General features: G+C 43.4%; 1 protein-coding gene across 3 annotated transcripts in view; it reads right to left on the bottom strand.

Annotated features, from left to right (window-relative positions):
- LOC114842774 (pyruvate carboxylase, mitochondrial-like) overlaps positions 1 to 15,127 on the bottom strand; it is a 189,206-nt gene that overhangs the window by 170,851 nt on the left and 3,228 nt on the right. The window contains exons 1-8 of one of the 3 annotated variants that reach the window (XM_029128641.2): positions 11,024 to 11,165; positions 10,088 to 10,224; positions 8,280 to 8,373; positions 7,556 to 7,646; positions 4,962 to 5,127; positions 4,689 to 4,834; positions 1,742 to 1,859; positions 1,183 to 1,250 (exon numbers count right to left, since the gene is read on the bottom strand). In XM_029128641.2, coding sequence (XP_028984474.1) covers positions 1,183 to 1,250; positions 1,742 to 1,859; positions 4,689 to 4,834; positions 4,962 to 5,127; positions 7,556 to 7,646; positions 8,280 to 8,373; positions 10,088 to 10,223 — 819 coding nt within the window. In that variant the 5' untranslated portion in view covers position 10,224; positions 11,024 to 11,165. Of the gene's footprint in view, positions 1 to 1,182; positions 1,251 to 1,741; positions 1,860 to 4,688; positions 4,835 to 4,961; positions 5,128 to 7,555; positions 7,647 to 8,279; positions 8,374 to 10,087; positions 10,225 to 11,023; positions 11,166 to 15,127 lie in introns of those variants that run through there. The other 2 variants (XM_029128650.3, XM_029128632.3) reach the window with 2 other exon arrangements.

Raw genomic sequence — 15,127 nt, 5'->3', positions numbered from 1 at the left:
ACAGAATTTTACTGTCAAGATATACTAGTGCAGTCAATTACCAGTGCATCCAAACCAACGTCAAACTAACATTTCATACAAAGCTCCCTATAAATTTTGAATGACTACGACTCCTGTGTTTACCTGCTGTCGGCTCAGTTTAGTGAAGCTAGTGCTTCGTATGAAAACAATGCTCTAAAAGCTGGCTGGGGTTTAGGTGCTGATTTTATTTTATTTTCTGATTCGTTACCAGCTCTGCTTATCATTGATGCCTTTACTGCAGCAATCACAGCACCAATAGGTTGGTGGGTAAATATATGGAGACGCTCTGTCTGGTGTCAAACAAATCAGCCCCTCTAATCTAGTGGACAGTGTCTCATTTCAGAAACAGGAACTCTCCAAGTATGAAGAGAAAACGAAATCTCATCAGTGCCCTGGTCCACCAAAATCTATCTGAACGAGCAACTATCCCAGTTTCTCAGAATCAAAAGGATCTTAGAATAAGGGCAAAGGCAGATTACGCCTGACTGAATAAAAGAGCAGCAGCTCTGGTATGAACAGAGCCACTAATATGATTACGATCTATAATTTGATTAACGGACAGAGAGCTGATGAAAACACATGATTGAAGCTGTTCAGAGGTGACAATATGTAATAAAATACTACAGAAATTAATCAGCTTCCTCTGATGAAAGCACGGTTTTATAGAGTGACATTAAATGACAGGTTTCATTTTCACCCTCACGTTCTCGGGATATTACAACATCACTTCATTGTCAACGTGACAATTTCAGCGCCGGCTAATCAAACGGAAAAGAACCTGGATAATGACTGAGAATCAATTAAAAGCCACGGTACATTTGAGAAATCCAACTTGATCAGTCAGATAAATATGTCTTTGTTCTGCAGCCCAGGATCTATAACGCCTCAGGGCTGCAGAGGGACAATAATCGTTCCAATAATCAGGGCTAAATTTACGAGATTTATTACATGTTACTTAAACAGTGTGTTTGCCCAGATAAAGGCCCGACTCCCTACAGGCCTGTGCACAGTCAGTAAACTGCAGCGTTTACACGATTCCCGCTGCTGACATTTGACTATTGCCATCCACTTCATGCCGATCGACACTGAGCGGCAGAAAAGCAGCGACGACGGCGTTCGCTAAACTCAAACATGAGGTGAATATTAAAACAAGGACCCCACCTTTTGGTGCCTCCGCTGAATGGAGCAGTCTCTCTCGTAGAGGTGGATGACATTACCATATTTATCACCTGGGGAAGGACAAAGGGAAGGAGGTAAGAAAACGACTGGGTGGCAGGAGCAGAACGCCGACTGCTGGCAAAGACGGCTTTTAAGAGATTATTCACGGAGTCACTTGCCCTAAAGACAGTAATTAATCACAGTGACCACCCGCACAGGCGGCTACACCTGAGCAGGTTCTGAATACTGCAGACAACCACACACAGAGAGATGCAGCCCTTGCAGGCAGAAGAGTGTCTGTGAGGTGACTGAACACACATTTATGTGCACAGTGCAGTACTCTCCACTTACAGACAGTGTTTTATGGGGGTGTGTGCAGGTTGGGTTGTATAATAGTGATGCTCGACTCACTATAACGAGTACAAATAGAGGCTTGATCCTCTGCTAACCGCCCTCATTTGTCCTTCTCATCTGTCCTGCTACAGCAGCGACATCGGGGACTTCGACGCTGCTTACTTTAAATCAACTTCACAAATGGAGGGAAGTGGGGAAGTGCACTTACCAAGAATCTGTACTTCAATGTGCCTTGGCTTTTCAATGAACTTCTCAACAAATAGGGCTCCGTTCCCGAACGCGGCCAGTGCTTCAGAGTAGGCCCGCTGGTAATTTTCCTCAAGTTCCTGACAGACAGAGCGAATGTCCCAGTTAGTGTTGTTAGTAAGCAGACAGTATTTATTAGTAACACAAGCGGGAGGAAGTCTATTAATCTGCATCAGGTCTTTTACTTTGAAATGAATTTTCAAACATGCACATCTAGAACATCTACGGTAGAGTGCTTTTTGTTTGTCTTTTACAACCCTGGAGATAAGATGACACACAGGACTTCTGGGGCCAAGCTGTGGGAAGTCACCAGCTAGCAGGCTGGAGGTGATAACTCAATCTGTGTCAGCCTGTCATGACGTCCCCCCGACCGGGGAAAGACTGACCCACCATCGTGTCCTTTACCAGGGCCTGAGGACAGGACGCTCAAGTCTATCATTAGTTGTCATGGCTGGAGCCTATAGAGGAGGCACTCCTAGACAGAAAACAACCAGGTGCTCAAGGCAGAGAACACACCAGCATTGCCAAAAGCAAGAGTTTCCAACAGTGGCTTCACGGAAAACTACTGTATACAAAAGTGGCACCAAAACAATCTGATCATTTAACAGTCCTGTTGTCGTAACAGCAACTCTGTCACAACTAACTAAGCCAAACTGCAGGAGGCTGCACACGCACAACTCCAGTATCACAAAGACTTAATTTACTCAGATTATATTTGCAGTATTGTGAACTAAACATACTGTAGGTTGCAGCATCAAGCCACCAAGCAGAAGTGGACCAAGTCCCGGCTCTTCCACAGTTATCAAATCACTGGTGCAACTCTATTTTGGTAAATGACAGAAAAGACTTTTCAAAGACTCCGAGTGAGCAGACTTCCATTTGTACTCTTTCCACATCACTTCAGTCCGTCTGTCAGTTTCGGCCACTGGAGCTTTGATGTGCGCCGTCCTCTTTTCTTCCTGCTCTCTGGGAAAGCACACAGTGTCAGGCTAAAAGCTGGCTCTTTCATGCTGCCCTGCTTATCAGTAAACATACACATCTATAGTCACACAACATGTTGAAGATGAAGTGACAAACTAGCGGCTCTTGATTGAATAGAGAGCACACCTTCAGCATTGTTGCACACCAATGCTCACTATAAAGCAGTCTGCCTATACCACCGGGACACAAGCAACTGACTAGGAATGTCAACAACTAATTAATCAGAGTGAAATACAACTCTGAAAAGGTCAGACGCTCTAATAATTGAGAGGGTTGGAAACTGCAGTACAAACATTGTTCATATCTGTAACTAAAGTACAGTATGGACACAGACTAGAACATGATGTTCTATTACTTGAAGGTTTTCCTAATTGCAAGTTGTCCTCAGATCAGAATCAGCCAAGTTTGCACAGGACAAACAAGGAATTGCCAAGCGCCTGCTGCGACTGTGCACGCTGCCAATCCTGAAGCAAGTTGCAATACAATCAGTTCAATAAAATGATACAGTACAAGTGGAAACTCCCTGAAATTTTTTCCTGGACACATCAGGCTGGGGGGGGGGGGGGGGGGGGGGGGGGTGGGGTAATAAAGGTCAGAGGTATGTTAATATTTATAATAATGTGATATTTATAACAGTAAACCCGGCCAGTCGTGAAGGCCAAGATGGTAGATTGAACACTGATCTCTAACCTTCTTTTATCTGATTGGACTACGACCAGCTGCCTCCTGAAAAGGTTTGACATGGTTAAACCTGAAAGGCGGGAGGGGAAGGGAAGGAACAGGGGAAAACTGTGCACTGACCACACACACACACACTTATATTGCCACAAGAAGCACAGCTGGCCCCGGGCAATCCGGTGAAATAAACAGAAATGACAAGTTGCCTGAAGGAGTTTGTTTACACTTTCCTGCACTATATAAACTCACAGGACATGCAATTGTGCGTATTTCACTATTAAACAATACAAACATTTAAAACGATAAATATATATTTCATTAGAACTGAACCATGGAGAGTCGAACTGTATTATTTGTCCCGCTTGACCCAGATTCCATTAAGAATGAATTAAGTGGTGAGCATTAATTTAAAATGAATCAGAACATCTTCCAAAGACAACTAAACAGTGACTAAGCTTCTGACTGGGCTTATTTATTGCAGTCATTAGTATGAGAATTAGTAATTAGGGCAGATCCAGGTGAAAAAAAAAAAAACATTATGCACAATGTGCACATTATCAGCCAACATCACAAGGCTCTGAATCTAGTGCATTTACTTTTACCTGCACCATTATGTCCACGTGAATGTTTGGGTTATACTGTGAAGTGGATGTTGGCAAAGATTAAGAATATCTAGGAATAACACATTCGACAGTAGACACGGGTCGCTCCAAGTGTTCTTTCATCTTTATAACCATGACAACAGCCGGAGATAAAGATGAGAGCGGGGTACTGACCAGACAACGCTGCTCTAATGTCACGTAAATGTGATAGAAGCAGATTAGAAAATGTAAATACAGAGCTAATCTCACAGGACTTCAATTTACTGAAGACATTCATTACAAGATATCTTTCTGCCCAACGCTTCCCCATGGGATTAGCTTGAAGGAGCATGTACAACTCCTCATTATATAATAAAATGATCAGACAAAATATTTAGAATGTAACAAGTGGACCCGAGAGAAAAGAAACTACAGAAACAGGAATGAGCCTCCAACAGGCAACTGAGGCGGCAGAGGTAATACCACACACACACACAGGCTGATTGGCAGACAGGGATAAATGACCAGGTGTAATTTCCAAGCAATTTCACTTTGATGCAATGCAAACATAAAATTAAATGAAAACTGAAATTTGCCGTGAGGCTGGCCAGCTACGAAGCTTGGCTTGTTTTCTCTTTGCTGGAGAAGACGTGTGCGGAGCAGGCTCACCTCGTACTCTCGGACCACCCGCATGCCTCGCCCACCTCCTCCGTAGGCCGCTTTGAAGATGATGGGGAAGCCATATGTCTGGGCAAAGGCCTGCGCCTCCTTCAGGCCGGCGATTGGCGAGTCTGTTCCAGGGACCACCGGCACACCTGGCCAAGGGTAAGCCATGGGGGAATGGGTTCAATTAAAACACTGTGCCAAGACATCTAGCAAATATGCTTTTTTCAGCCTACTCTTCCCCACGCCCTTTACCTAATTTATTCAATCCTTCCATACCTGCACTGATGGCCAGAGAGCGAGCCTCGACTTTGTCTCCCATCTTGCGGACGGTTTCCGGCGTCGGCCCCACAAACATCACCCCTGCATCTGCACAGGCCTGGGCAAAGTCTGCCCGCTCAGACAGGAAACCGTAGCCCGGGTGGATGGCGTCCACATTGTTGTCCTGGGGGGGTCAAAAGACAAAAAAAAAAAATAATAATAGGTTCATTAGAGTTGTGTGAACGGTACCTGTTGATGTCAGTGTTCCTGCGTTAAAGTTAAAGTGAAAAAAACAGAATAGATTCACACCAGTAGGCATTTGGGAAAATGCTTGCTGTATTAAACGTTTCTAAAAATGTTTGTTGAGACTAGACGAGGGACTTGCTGCCACCAGGACTTCTGTTAAACAGGAAGTCACTGCGGGACCCTAGTTAACACTCATCACATCTTTAGCGCACACTGCTGGCTAGCAGGTAAAAAAAAAAAACAAAAAAAAAACAAAGGCTGCATCTCTCTTGCGACAAAGACCTATGAGCTAATGGCATATTTCAGGCTCATCCCTTCTTAGCTGCCACTGCCCTAATCATCATGTACTCATTGGACGCCAGTTGGAGTCTGAGTAGACAGGCGCGTATAATTTGACGGGCCGGGGAAGGTATGGAGGCAGGGTAGCAGACAGATACAGTAGCTGCCGAGCCTGACAGATAGAGCCATCTCTGGATCAGTATGTGCCATCTGCTCTTGGATAGGCCGACTATAATTATGTCCTGTCCTGTTGTTAAGGGAGTCGTTACTGGCAGGCCAGAGGAGGCGCACGCAGCAGACACACACGCACACACCGACGCAGGTACACCCACCCACCTACAGACAGACAGTAGATTTACACAGGAGGCATCACAGCGCACAAAATAAAGATCACACATTCATGCTTTCACAGTCACATATGACTTATCTATAACATATCACAGTTCACATAAATGGAGCCTGATGTTTATTTTGGTCTCAAGGTAACAGAGTGTTGCAGAGAGCGAACGAGTAAACACTGAATGTGAAAGTGAGAGCACACACACACACGCGCACACACTCTCCTTGCTGGCACAGGTTGGCCAGGCTCCCAGGCAGACAGACGGGTTTTGAGAAATGAGTTGGACCGCAAAGGCTCCATAACTTGGCTGGTTGACCGCATACCCACACAGAAAATTAAACCGTGAGAGACCAAACAGGAAAACGATAATAAACAACTGGCAGCATAATTGACGGATGGATGGAAAAGAGGTAACAAAGGATCGGATGCAATACAGTGATTATTGGGAGTGGGAAGAGAGACGGGGTATCATAGGAAGAAAGGCATCGATGAGGAACAAGAGGAAGAAAAGAGCACACAAAGGACCAAGGGAAGGAAATGGAACAAAACCAAGAAGGGAGGCAGGTGCTTGAGAGATAAACAGTTGAAGATGTGCTTTTCTTCCTCTAACCAAAACAAACTTGCTGTCAAAAAAAAAAAAACAACCTGCTTAATTCCATGTCCATGTCTTTGAAGCCAATTATTTATATTTTAAATTAACAGCAGGGAACAGCATTTTTAAAAAAATCCTGCATCACCAAATGTTATGGGAAAAATTGTCTCTTCCTTATTTCTATGCATTTCTATGCAGTTATTATACGAGTTATGACTTATGTTCTGCAATTAATATCTTATGTTTTGTCTTACTGTATGCATTTGACATTTCACCTACATTGTTCAATGGTTGTCTCTGCCTGATAGACTCTCAACTCTAGCTCCCAAACCCAAGGTCGGGGAGTTGTGTCTCTGTCTGTTGAGACTTGGTGCTCCTTTCTCACAGATAGTTGGACGTCAGCGATGCAGGTGTGAGAATGTAAATATCTTCACACACACACTGCGACAGGGAGGAGATGGTGCATGTAATTTGATTGGGTTAGAAAGACATTCCACCCTAGTCGGACAGAGAAGCTAAAAGGCAGAAACAACTTTAGGATCGTGGGCTCTTTGCATCACACCTTCGTGGTGTGTGCACTGATCTCCCCAGCTGGTTTTTGGTTTGTTGATGTGCACGATCAACATCCATGCTTTTTATTTGCTTTCCCCATTATTTTTATTTTCTTTATTATTTCAATAAATCGCACAAAAAGGACAACTCTCTCTCATCTACTTCTTTATGGAAAATTTCCACCACACCAAACAAAAGAAAGAAAACACCCGCGTAGCTCAACCTACAGTTACGCATTTAATCTGGACAACTCGGTACAGGACTCATTCCACTCCCAGACAGGAAACGTATAAAATGTTGAACTTTAAGGCTAATTAAAGATATCTATACAGTAACTACTTCAAAGCCAATGCCTTTAGGCAACAAGAACCGAGATAGCTACTCCAGCATAGTTGTTAAATATGAAAAGACACTGTTCCTAATCCCAAAATGTACTATTTGCACCACTTATCAGGGCCGGATGATACAGTAGGACGACTCACTGCAAGCTGCCATTAGGAACTGTGTGTACAGTACAAGAACCAGTTCTCCAGTATACGCAAATGCATCTACACACTTTTTCCTTAGGAGAATCCTTCCGAGCACGTTCAGCGCGTGCGTTACCTTGGCTACTTTGATGATGTCAGGAATGTCCAGGTAAGCAGCAACGGGTGGCTGGCCTTTCCCGATCAGGTAAGCCTCGTCGGCCTTCTGCCTGTGAAGACAAGCGCCAACAGGTGCCATTAGCAATGGAGCAGGGAAGCAGGCCAGGAAACTGACACGGGCTCCCCGTCCTCGTGCACAACCTTTATAGCTTCGGGGCAGCGATTCCAAGCTCAGCAAACACAAGGCAGCTGTATTTAGTCAAGTAACATCACATTATAATTTATCATGAATATTCTCATCAGGGCTTTAGGTTGCCGGCGGTGAATCAGAAGGAATGTGATGGAGCTTGTGGGCAAAAAAAGGGATGAGAGGCAGGAATAAAGGCCTGTGGCAAAAAATGTCTCATTCAGTGAAGCCCATTTTGAAAAGAAGACATTTTAAGACAGGAGGGCTCACAAAGATGATGAAGTTGTTGCCACGCTCACACGTAGCTAAACACTGATTACTTGAGTTTTTGCAATGTCGATATCGTTATGTTTACAATCCCTTAATACCAACCCAACAATAAACAGCTGGCTCACAGCTGAGAAGGGAGGAGGAGGACTGCTCCCACACCTCCTTTAATTGCCGCCGACTCTAGCAGGTTATGTCAAAGCCACTTTAGCAGGACATCATCCGGCTACGGCTACTTTCCTTAGACCACTGCAGAACAATTTGGCTCCAATGTAGCAGGGATTATTACCTATGCATCTGTCCAGTGTCTTGCTCAGAGTAGACGGCCACCGTTCGAATCCCCAGTTCGGTGCAGGCTCTGAACACACGGATGGCGATCTCCCCTGGAGGACGAGAGCAACGGACGGTGAAGGAGGTGGTCAGTTCATTCATTCAGCAGACATCAGTTATATACGAGCTCTCTTACCGCAGCTCCTGGATGTTCCCTCATTTTATTTTCACGGTTTATTAAATTGCTTGTGTGGCGAGATGCGTTAGTTCCAACACTCATACTTTTCATAAACACACTTTTTAAAAATGACTTTATCAACATTTTGTAGCAGAGGCCAATATTACAAGTGATGTTTCTACTTCTATTTGCTGCACTTCATCACACCCAGCACCAACAGACGCTTCTGCAGCTTTACAGATTGTTCTGAAGTAAAGAGACATGTGAACCAATGCACAAAAGCCAAAAACTAGTTTTTTTTAAGCACCAAAAGGTTTTGAGGAAGAAAAAAAAAAATAAAGTTTAGTCACTGAAAGTAGTAAGAAGTTCTGTTCTCACTTGAAGGAGAGGACAGGATGCAAACATCTCAGGAGCATTGAACACTAAAAAGCAGGCACACAAGAAAAGTATATTTCAGGGGAACAACAGTGCAATAGGAGGAACATGTGTACGAAAGATAGCTGAAACGTAATTGAATTAAAAAGGTGAGGACAAAAGACTGTGAACCTATAGAGAGTGAAGTGAGGTACTGAAGGAGAAAAGTGTTTAGCAAGTTTGAAAGAATGATGTGAAGGAGACAGAAGAGGCAGCGGAGGGACATAAAGGATGGAAATAAGCTAAGGAATAAAAGAACAGGGCAAAAAAAAATGAGCAAAGAGGGGGGGGGGGAAGTAGCTCAGACAAAAATCTAATTTGACAAGTGCAGAAAAAGAAACGGTAGAGAGCAGAGAAGTTCAGATGGGAGGGGAAGAGAAGGAGACTGAGTGAAAGAGCAGAGAGGCAGTGGCAGAGAGGAGATGTGCTTGGTGAAGTGGAATCTGGGCTGATATGATAGTCCAGCCTCTCCCTTTATCTCTCTCACACACATAAGTCCAGCATGGTCCGGTGCACTACAGTGCGATGAATATGATCTACTGTAGCCGTGCGTCCGAGGCAAAGATCACAATCTATCGAAATCAATGATGGATTAAAGCAGTTAAACAGAGGCTTTACGGGGGAGAAAACATCAATGTATGCATTCATATGCACCGTGCACGTGTCCAGAATGGGAACGGCGCTGGAAAAGGGGAATAATGAAAGCGTGCATCAAATCGAAACGCCTACAATGTGTCCACAGGAGGCTCCAAGAATAATTCCCACAGCAAGCGAGGACCCTCATTTGTTGCTCAAGCCCTGCCCGTCACCTGACAGCACCACTAAGTGCACGCTGACAGCCTCCGTGGACAGAGGGGGACATCAACGGGAGGGGGTCCGGCGCTTTGAGTATCACCGCAGCACGGCGGTAATGATGATACTGGCCAGCGCTCGGTCCACAGCGAGGCTGATGCCCAGCCACTCGTAAGGAAACAAATGCTGAAAGGAACTGTTTCAAGCAAACAAGACCTCCCAGTGCAGTCACCCATATAGAAAGTGGGCTTAAATATTAGTATGTGTAATGGCAAGCTAAATGTTGGGCATTAAAAATTAAAGTGCCTCTCCTTGCCTCAGGAAGGTTGCTTAAGTCTTTTTTCCAACATTAGAAAAGTAGCAGCACTGCCATGAATGTTAAGGTACTAGGTGCCGCTGGTTTCCTCCGTTCAAGATGAACTGGCGATAGCGGGGGTCATTACCTCTGTTGGCCACCATGACTTTCTTGATGGGTCGATACTCGTTCTGTGGGGCGGAGTGGGCGTAGCGGGCGAGGAGACAGGCTCTCCTCACAGCCAACAGGCCGAGGCCACTTCGAAGTCCTGCGTATCTCAGCATCCTGAAACAGAAGACGGAGGTTCAAATATACAATCAGGGTCTCAGTGACCGAGCAGCAAAAGGGACAGAGAAGAAGGCAAGACATGCAAAAGAAAACGTTCAACTGTTACTGCTATGACACCAAACATGAGAACAAACTAGACTATATTAGCTTTAAGCTAATAGCGTTAGCCTTAGTCTACAACGTCCAGAAGCTACAAGCTACACTGTCTAACATCCTCCACGTGGCACCATTTCCTAAAATCAAACGCACAAATGTTGCAAGGGAAATGAGCGGCATAATAAGACTAAAAATGATTTAACAAGTGCAGTCCTCTGTAGATTAAACCTGCTACAGCACCAGACCTTATTTAGTTGTTGCCCAGGGTTATGTGTTCCTTTAAATGACGGCATCTACTCACAGAATTTTAATTGGCCTTATACTGACATTTAAAAAGAAGCCCAAATTATTATAGTAGTTAGCGAGAGACTCTTAGCAAAGAGTGTCTTCAGCTACGACAGCTGTTTAAAAAGATACTGTTGCATTTTGGTTTAGATTAGTTGGCTGAGAGAGCAGCATAGAGGACAGTCACCAGCTCTAAAACAACAAGTTAGATGACATGTAGTGATAAAGCCTAATTTTACTTTAATCGAATTCAAAAGCTCCATCAAGAACCAAGAGCGGCGGCAGCTCTGCAGCCAATCAGCTGCAGGTGTGTCGAATCAGCAGATCAACTACTGGTTTGTTTGTGCTGCAATTCTCCACAAATTAAAATTATAACACACAAACATTTGCATTTGTCTGACACATACAAACCTACTCAATAATGACCTTTACACGAAGCCCAACGCTTTTAAACGCAGGGGTAGAGCGGCACGGTGCCTCCGCCAGGTAAGTGGTCTAACATGAAACAGGGTGGATGAACTCCTGCTTCTTCTGCTCTCAGCACCAGCTGAACCTCAGCGACGGCGCTCTGCTGCCACACTGTGGTCAGACGGCTGCAACGCCGACGTGTGCTACGCGCTGCATGTGCACACCGTGAACTTTACACCGGTTCACGTTTAATCAGGGCCGTCACAACCCCAGCTGCACGTCAACGTCAGGGGCAAAGGCCCATTTCCTTCACCAACAGAGGCTGGACATTAATCCAAACCAAAGTGAAGAGTATCAATTATTTAGCTCTTCACAGTCACATTAACAGCCACTGATTTACAGCACATCATGGCCAAAGGTGAACAAAGTGTGCACTGGGAAAAGACTCTACAATATATTTTACAGCTTTATTCATTCAGATTTATTTTTTACTTTTGGACTCATGAATGAAAAAAATTAAAATAGCATCCGGGTCAGCATTATTTACCAAAGTATGAATGATGGCAATTTATCTGCTGGCTGCTTCTGTGAGCAGACATGGAGACATGTAACGTCATACACACACAGTGTCATTCTCAATGTCATCATCCATTAAAATTTACGCAGTCGGAAGGAACAAGCACAGGAAACTCTTCTCTCTCTAACGTCTGCATATCCACTGTCCAAAGCTGCCAATTACCCTCCCCCCTCCTGCCGCCTCTTCCTCCAACGCCCCTGTAACTAAATATGAAGCTTGCCACAGCAAACCGATCCCAGTGGTATGAAATCAATTCCAAAACGCAACAAGGCAAAATTATGGTATGAAAGGAATGTCCACTGGTGGAGACACTCAAGCTGAAGAAGTGGAACACAATGGAGAGTTTGTGTGTCTCAGCCGTTTTACTGGTTTGTCTCTTTTCACTACAAAGAACTGTCCTGTTTCAGGACAGAACAGGTTAACACAATGAAAGAAACTTTCTACGTACAAACTCTGTTATCTGGATAATCAGCTGCTGAAATGTCAAAAGTACAAAATAATAAAATAAAAGCAGGTTCAACTTCTTTACAGTTTAAAAAGCATCTACAACTCTGAGGTACTGAAGACCTGTAAGTACTGAGAACGGATTGGTGGTGTTGTGTGTGAATCTATAATAACAAAATTAAAAATTTCATCAGCTGCTTCCATCATCCATCTGAGGTTATTAGGCCAAAGGGGAGTGGAAATGAAAGTACATTTTCCCAAGGTGGCTCTAAGCGTATGAACTGTGTTGACAAACAGAGCAACATGTCAAATATTAACACATCTCTCTTCAGTCACACAGCTCAAACTCCAGATAAACACCAATGACAAACACAACTCACTCCTTAAAGTGAACTCCCAAACTTTAAGGACAGCAATTTAGGTTTTACTTGGCAAGACCCATGCAAGAAAGCAAGAAAAAGACCAAAATGAAGTAAAGTAGTGACATCCCTGTCACCAACAAATACTCTACAGTACATGTGCTCACCATTAGATTAGGAGTTGGAATGGATCAGAGCTTAATTGGTTTGACAGTTCTGTTCTGAAACTATCTTTGTTTGCACAGGTTGGCAAACTGGACCCTGGTCAGTGTCCGTCCTTGTTTCAACCTTCCAAGCTACCGGGTTTGGAGTCAGAACGGTCAAAGCTGAAGTTAAATGTGAGCTGTAGCTCAGTTAATGCAGTGAAATCTACTTAAAAGCATTATTTAATTAGTTGTAATTACGTTAACTAGATGAATTTAGCTTTGAAAATCACCTGTATATTTATTTCTAAGGAATACTTTAATGGGGGTTGACCAAAACACACACACACACACACCACATGTCCAGTAGTATTAAAGAATGAAGGGACACTCAAATTGCTCCATAATTTCTATGCACAGAAATGATCATTTACTCCTCTACCTAAAGCCGCCAGGGCAGATAAAGTTAAAGTAAAACACGCCACTCTCAGTGGTCTTGTTTTTCCAGCCACTAACAGATGAAGAAAATAAAGGTTTTGGCTAAAGGAAGAATCTGTGGCTTTCTAACAACTGTCTGCTTTGGTCCAAAACAAAAGTTTGTCAGGAAGGAAAGGAAACAAGGTCTTTATTCAAACACACGTAAAATATGACCTTTTGTTAAAAAAGGGTAAAGCAATGTGTCCAAGCGTTGGTCTGTAAACTGGAGGAGTAACACGCTGACAGATCAGGCACATCCAATCACAGCAGGACGGGAGGTGCGTCACAGCGCAGTGCATTCTGGGTGTTGTAGGACAAGACCGTTTTGAGCCACAACACAATAATGCTGCTTTTAACTGTTTCTCTCTCCATCAATAGTAAACGTTTTTGGACATTTTGGTTAATAAAATGTCCAATATTTATAACAACTTGCTTTTCAGTGACAAACTAACCCTTTAATAAAGCCCAAATATTATTTACAGCAGCACTAGTGAATCCCCTTAAAGCAATACTTCACCCCTGAAAAGCAAGTTGTGTTATAAATATTTTACGTTTTATCAGCAAAAATGTGCAAAATTTTAACATTGATGGTCTGTGTCCAGATAAAACTGTGAAAACCAACGTGATGTGATGTGGCTGAAAATGGTCATATCCTATAACACTTACAATGCACCTGAGCTGTAGTGATTGGACCTACCTGTCATTTAGCTCCGCCCCCTCTCAGCCCAACCGTTCTTGGGGCAGGTACAGAAAGAAAAACAGGAAGCACTAGTTATAGCCTGTGAGCCTATGGCAAACAATCCTGAGATGCCTCAGGCAGGACCATTTCTCTGTATATAAAAATGTGGAGGAATCTGAGTGTCCCTTCATTCTTAAATACTACCTGCCATCGTTTGGGTCAACCCCCATTGAAAATCTGTGAAGTATTCCTTTAAGGTAGTTGCCACTGAAATAGTCGTCAACAGAAAATGGCATTTTGTGTTGAATTTAAATCAACTAGTAACACTGACCTAGTAACATTACTTTGCTGAGACACCACAATTTGTCTAGAGGCGGCAGAGACATTTCTGGATCTGGTTTCTTCCTTGAACTCAAGTTACAACTACACTAGCGTGGCCACCATAGTCACGTTATCAGTCCACACAACCAGGTATAATAAATGTTAGAATTCCCTGTTTGAAACATTAACAGGAGGAGTTGAGCTTCCTTGTGGCTTTAAAAAACTTTGCCTCATCCTTCTAGCAATACTAAAGAGCTCCTGTAGGTTTAGATCCTCCGTAGTTTGAAACGAGAGCAGGGATCATTCTGTCAAATAGCTGCACATAGGTCACTAAGCAACAGGAAACAGTACATCGAAATAAAAGTCAGACATTCACCTTTTCTGTTACTAATTCACATTTACACTTCTAAATAACCTTTAAAGAAAATATCACTAAGCTGCTAACAGCTTTTAAACCTCTAAAATACAGAGCAACCAGTGAACTGAACCACAGCCTGAACGTGGAAATGAAACGTGGTGGTTTCAGTGCTGCACAGATTGCCCTTACCCCTGAATATTACACCTCCTACAGACACACCCACTGTCAGGACCGAGGACGTTTGCCACAACTGTTCTAAGTCCACAGTGCATCTGTCTGGCAGCACGAGCATGTTCTGCCACATGCATCAGAACCCACTGTGTAAACATTACAAGATACGGCGAACGCATCTGTCTGGCAGCTTAATGTGGACACGTTCTTGTTCATACATTAACTTCTTGCAGATCAAAGTTCTGTTTTCACGTTCAGACAGCGCTAGTTTCCAATTTGTCCTAGAACTGTATTTATTTTCTCCTTATTCCGTCCACTGAACATGTGATCATTCAACACCCTCCAGACTGAAAAAACAAGTCTTTATTCGCTACACTTTATTTTTGTTTTGTAGGCACCTTTGTAAATTTAACATATGAAAAAAAAACACACCCACACACCCCATTTAACATAATTTCATTGTGTTGCAGGATGTAACGACTACGTAATCAAACTGCATAATAGACTTGGAATGTTTGTGCAATCACAAATAACTACCTCAGCATAATATTTGCCAGAGATCATGCCAATTCAAAACCTAAA

This window comes from Betta splendens, chromosome 2 (assembly GCF_900634795.4).
Source record: "Betta splendens chromosome 2, fBetSpl5.4, whole genome shotgun sequence".
Classification (NCBI taxonomy): domain Eukaryota; kingdom Metazoa; phylum Chordata; class Actinopteri; order Anabantiformes; family Osphronemidae; genus Betta; species Betta splendens.
This window is presented reverse-complemented; position numbering and strand designations above follow the sequence as displayed.